This window comes from Leucoraja erinacea, chromosome 34 (assembly GCF_028641065.1).
Source record: "Leucoraja erinacea ecotype New England chromosome 34, Leri_hhj_1, whole genome shotgun sequence".
In the NCBI taxonomy this organism is placed as follows: Eukaryota; Metazoa; Chordata; class Chondrichthyes; order Rajiformes; family Rajidae; genus Leucoraja; species Leucoraja erinaceus.
The window spans coordinates 6,172,748-6,178,747 of NC_073410.1; the positions used below are offsets into that span (position 1 = coordinate 6,172,748).

At 42.5% G+C, this 6,000-nt stretch overlaps 1 protein-coding gene across 3 annotated transcripts in view; it reads left to right on the plus strand.

Moving 5' to 3' along the window:
* The window catches only part of micu1 (mitochondrial calcium uptake 1), a 78,172-nt gene extending 75,410 nt beyond the window's left edge, over positions 1-2,762 (plus strand). For 2 of the 3 annotated variants that reach the window (XM_055661734.1, XM_055661733.1), the window contains exons 13-14: positions 446-602; positions 2,310-2,762. In XM_055661734.1, the coding sequence (XP_055517709.1) occupies positions 446-602; positions 2,310-2,325 (173 nt within the window). In that variant the 3' untranslated portion in view covers positions 2,326-2,762. The remainder of the gene's footprint in view (positions 1-445; positions 603-2,309) is intronic. The other variant, XR_008726162.1, reaches the window with a different exon arrangement.
* Positions 2,763-6,000: the final 3,238 nt, after the last annotated feature.

Sequence of the window (6,000 nt, forward strand, 5' to 3'; positions counted from 1 at the left end):
AAGCCCTGTTAGCAGTGCTGGTTTAAAGTAACATTCAGCACTAATACAAGGCACCCAGACAGAGAATATAGTTTTCCCTCAGTACTTTAACTCCCAGTGCCAGTCTGCTAGTCTAGGATTCTCACAGCATTGCACTAATTGTTGATACAGATTACAACATCGCCAATGAGGCAAACTGACACTTGGGAGAAGCCGTGTGCATGGTAATTGGGATTAGTATAGATTGCATCTCTGCACTCAGAAAATCTCCACTAACTCAACTTCATCCTGTCAACCTGTGAAAGTACAAAAAAAAATAACCCCCTGGCCCTGCTCATGATGTTTCTGAACATTTTCACAGCTAATAAGTGGCGATTTGATTTCCTTGTTGAACGTGTTCAGTGGGTGCAAGGACATGAGGCTACCGGTGCAGGTTATTAATAGAGAGTTGAAAATTGTCTTTCAGGCAATGGTGAGCTGAGTAACAAGGAGTTCATCTCCATCATGAAGCAGCGGCTAATGCGTGGTCTGGAGAAACCCAAGGACACCGGCTTCACTCGACTAATGCGTGCCATGTGGAAATGCACGCAGGAGACGGCCTGGGACTTGCCCTATCTATCCAAGTAAAGAGAAAATAGAAATGCCTCGGTTGCACATCAACCCTGAGCATCTTTAGAGTCTAATCTCAAGACTATCGGAAGGACTGACCTGGGATGTGCTGATGCCTTAACTCGTGGCACTTTGAACCACAGGGGTCTTGTTTTCCAATTTTGCCTTGCCTTTTTCTTTTAAAATGTGGGAGTGTTGTACGACAGGTTGCACATGTATCCCAGTGGGTGTGAAGCAGCAATTTACTCTTAAGATATTGACAGACTGAAGATGTGTATTTGTCTCTTGCAATCTGCAACCAACGTGCTTGTGGATCAGTGTTGGCAGTTACTGTAAATGAGCTCGATTACTATGATGCTCACAGCCCATCAAAGTAGCAAATGTCACCACAGTATACAGTTCTCATTGGGTCTCTGATGCTCACACGTGCAGGATTAGATTCACTCCTGGACTCAGCTGTATTCCACACTCACAGAACAGTTACTGTCAGACTTCCCAAAATGACGGCACTGGTCTTTCCCTTTATGGGGTGTGTCTGCTGGAACTAGAACAATAACCTCGCTCTGACCCCCACCACACAGATCTGGAGGTCATCTTACAAGGGGAACCAAAAAGTTAAACAAAATGTTTTTTTTAGATCCTCACACAGTTCAAAATCTGTTAATTTAGAATTAACCACCTCCATTAGTGTTTAGATCATAAATTCAGTTTTTCCTCCCGTACGTACCCCCAGCTATTTGTTGTCATGGACTCTTCAACCAAGCACATAGTTCCCATCCAAGTCCACATTTTGCACGCTGGGTAAATGCGTATCAATGCAAATGAAAATGCCATCCATCCATCCAGCCAGTGAGGGTTTGGGTTAATAAATCCAAATGGGTGATGGAAGGTCCAGAAGGGATTGTGTGAGAGAATTACCAGAAACCTGGCCCCAAAAGAACAGGATTAAACTGGGCAGATTATCAATGTCATTGCACAAATGTTGTTTCACTAGTCTGGAGGGTCACCCATCCCTTCTCTCCAGAGATGCTGCCTGTCCCACTGAGTTACTCCGGCATTTTGTGTCTATCTTCAGTAAAACAATGGAATTGGGGTAAATGCTTGAAAGTTCAGATCGGCGAATAAAATAAAGTACTCTTTCCCATTTCCCAAAATGAAATCATGTAGATAAAATGTATTTAGATAAAAGTGCTTGCAGCGAATGCCTGGTCTAAAATTATAGACTCAGTACATGAAGTAGGACTTGAACTCAGAAAGAGACAAAAAGTGCTGGAGTAATACTTTTGTCTATTTTGTAAACCAGCATCTGCATTTTCTTCTGTCTTGAAATCAGAAGGCAGTCACTGGGTAGAATCTTTGCTTCCGGTAACAAATAATTTTTGCTTGTTTTTGATTTTTTTAAATAGTGTGTATTTATTGCTCCATGCTAATCAGTGCTGAGTGAATCTCTATTGATGCACCTTTTTTCAATATGTTATTCATGTTACCGATTAGAATAGTTGTCTCAAATATGACAATACAAGAATAATCAGGAATATTGCGATGATTATTGTAGCTTCTACAGAACCATATCCTGCATCCTTTTTCCCCCCAAAGAGCAACATAGGCGAAAGCTTTTTTTTTAAAGGCTGCACCTTTAAGGCATTGATATAAAATAAAGTATAATGTTTTAAATCTTCAGAAATGATTTGAAAATGCACTTTCCTTTTATTTAATTGCAGGACTAACATCTGCTGACGAGTGTTTCATCAACATCTCCCCTCACATTACCTAGGAGCCAGAGGCTAGCGTTTCTCATTCCAGTTTTAATTCAATGCTTATGGATTTGTGTTCATCAACAGTTCCCCTCACATTACCTAGGAGCCAGAGGCTAGAGTTTCTCATCCCAGTTTTAATTCAATGCTTATGGATTTGTGTTCAGGCAATTCTTGTTGCTGCTACCAATATAGAAGTCTATAAATTATCAACAGGGGCAGCTGGCAAACGTTTAACACATTTATATGGCAGTCCATATGTCTGCTATTTTATTGAATATGTAGACATGTATTTTCTATGCAGAATGGCCAGTGTGGTTTCAATATTATTTACTTGTTAGTTAGAAGGGAGTCCTTTTCAGGCAGTTCTGCAATAAATACAAATGTCAAAGCTAAAAATTAAAGTCTGAATTAAACACCTTTCTGTTACTGTCTCTTTATTTTAAGGCAATTTTAGGACATGGAGGTTTTAGAAGGGTTACAGAGGAGGTTTACCAGAATGGTGCATGGATTGGGGGGGGGGGGGGGTTAGGTGAAGGTTGGACAGACTTGGATTGTTTTCTCTGGAATGCCAGGGAGAACAGAGAGGTATATAAAATGATGAGAAGCATAGACTCTTTTCCCAGGGTGGAAAAATCAAATACTAGAGGACGTAGCTTTAAGGTGAGAGGGGCAAAGTTTTGTACTTGGTGAGGGTGGTGAATGTTGGGGATGGTGGTGGAGGCAGATACGATAGAGCCTTTTAAGAGACTTTTGCATAGGCATATGGATGTGGAGGGATATTAATTAGTTGCAGGTAGATAAAAAGTTTGTCTTGGTGTCATGTTCAGCACAGAGCACTGAGCTCAGCAAGTCACTGCTCAAATTCTGATACCTGTTGAAGTCCAGGTCTGGAAACTGGAAGAGTTGCTGCTTCATCAAGCCTTCCTCCCAGCTCTGCTTTTGTGAAAATCCATCTTGTAAACAGGAAACTCTGTGGGTAAATTATCAGCAGATATATATACACACACAATCTACCTTTGACTCTTCTGATTTTCGACTGTCATTTGGGTGTGAGTTACATGCACTCAATAAACTGCAGATGCTGGAATGTGGAGCAAAACACAAAGTGCTGGAGGAACTCAGCAGGCCAAGCAGCATCTGGGGAGGAATTGTCCAAACAAGTGTCCCGGCCCAAAACATCACCTGACCATTTGCTCCCCAGATATTTAGAGTATTGTGTTCAGTGTAGAGTGTTCAGTTCCGGGCACCATATTATGCGAAAGATATTGTCATTTGTAGCGCAGGAGGATGAGGGATGATCTTACAGAGGTGTTTAAAATCATGAGAGGAATATATCAGGTAGATGCACAGAATCCTTTGCCCAGAGTAGGGGAATCAAGGACCAGAGGATATAGGTTCAAGGTGAAAGGGAAAAGATTTAAAAGGTAGACAAAAGTGCTGGAGAAACTCAGCGTCTATGGAGCGAAGGAAATAGGCAACGTTTTGGGCCGAAACCTTTCTTCAGAAGGAATCTGAGGGGTAACTTTTTCACACAAAGGATGCTGGGTGCATGGAACAAGCTGCCAGAGGAGGTAGTTGAGGCTGGGACTATCCCAACGTTTTAGAAACAGACAGGTACATGGATAGGAAACGATTGGAGGGATATGGACCAAATGCAGGCAGGTGGGACTGGTGTAGCTGGGACATGTTGGCTGGTGTGGGCATGTTGGGCCAAAGGTCATGTTTCCACACCATGACTATGGTGCCTGACCTGCTGAGTTCCTCTACACTTTGTATTTTAATGAGCTAGGCATTTGAGATAAATGTCAATGAAGTGTAGATGTTCTCCATTATTTAACTATGGACTGTAAGCATTGGTTGCCGTGTTACAAATTTTCCAACATTGCATCTCCTAAGTTGTCTCTCACGCCTGTTCCGTTCTTTTTTAATTTGGTTCCTTTCCGAAAGGTGCAACTAATTCTCCTGCTGCCGATACGATCTAAATCCTGAATGCACCTTGTATGAAAGACTTTCCCCTGGTCCTTTCCCCCCTCATCTTAAATCTGTTCCTCTGCTCATCGAATCACCATTGAAACCAGCCTCTACTCCATTTAAACATACACGACTTTAAACACCTCTGAGGAGAACATGCTGGTTTTTCCAATTTACCTGTGTCGCCGATCTCTTATTTAATAGGAATTAAAATTTAAAAAGGGTCATGAAGCAGGACAATAAATTACCATAGAACCACATTTACAGTTGCCTGCTGTGCAGATGCCAAATATACAATTTAAATGCTCCTGCCCATCTGTCACATTTTGGAACAATAGAGTAGTCCCTGCTTTAGCTCTGCATCAACTATCTGTGCTGATCTCTTGGCTTGGCAGCTCACCGTGCTAATGTGATTGTGTTGGTATTCATTGACTGTGCAGAGCTTTGCTGCAATCTCAAAATGCGCCACTAAGCCCTTGTGATGTGGAGGACACATTTCCTTTGGCTTGCCTAGGTCAAGTCAAGCTGCCAAGTAAGGCTTGTGGTTGTTTGCACAAACACGCTGCAGCACATGTACAATGGAGACCTTACTTGTGGCAGCATCACCCGCATGTAGACACACAAAAAACTACTTGTAAAGTACACAATCTCTACAAGACCATAGAATGTTTGGGCTGCACAGTGGTCCAGGTGCTTGGGCTTCTGCCCCGCTGCACCAGGGACCCAGGTTCAATCCTGATCTCAGGTGCTGTATGTGTGGAGTTTGCATATTCTCCCTGTGGCCTCCCACGTGTGTTTCCTCCCACGTCCCAAAGACGTGCATTTGGTTTGTAAGTTAATTGACCTCTAAATCGTCCATAGTGTGTAGGGAGTGGATGCGAAAGTGGGATAATATAGAGCTCTTATGAAGGGATGGTCACTGGTTAGCATAGGTTCAGTGGTCGAAGGGCCTGTTTCTATACTGCATCTCTAACCTAAACAGTTTAAGAAAAAGACAAAAAAAAAATTAGAATACAAGTCCGTGGTATTGCAAGCAGTGTCAATTGTGTCCAATTGCAAGGTAGGATTTGGATTGTACAAGTTCAAGAACCTGGTGGGGTGAGAAAGTGGCTCTTCCTGAACTTCTGTCAAATTCTTGAGACTTGCTGAAACTGTCTCTATCCCCTTGCAGGTAGACAAAAATGCTGGAGAAACTCAGCGGGTGAGGCAGCATCTATGGAGCGAAGGAAATAGGCAACGTTTCAGGTTGAGGCCTTATCCCTTTGCATGCTCTTTGTCACCACTTCACTATTTGCCAACTCGCCTTTGTGGTGGAGGGAACTGCTCCCTGAGTTACTCCAGCGTTTTGTGTCTCACATTTGTGTTATTTGGCTGCATTCCACAAGCTCCCTGCATTCCAGTCACATATTAAACATGTTGAGGCCCCTGCCCTTGATGCCTGTGGTATCCATTGTAGTTACTGACTGTCAAGATTCAAGAGAGTTTTTTGTCATGTGTCCCAGATAGGACAATGAAATTCTTGCTTTGCTTCAGCACAACCTTTGTCAATCCAAAAGTGGCTCATTTTTCCCAACTCTTTGTTAATTAGCAAATCCTTTATCTATACCTTACTCCTACCTTATGCAATGTTATATATATATGTTCTGCACCCACATCCATTCAGTTCTTTAGACCTGTTAGATTG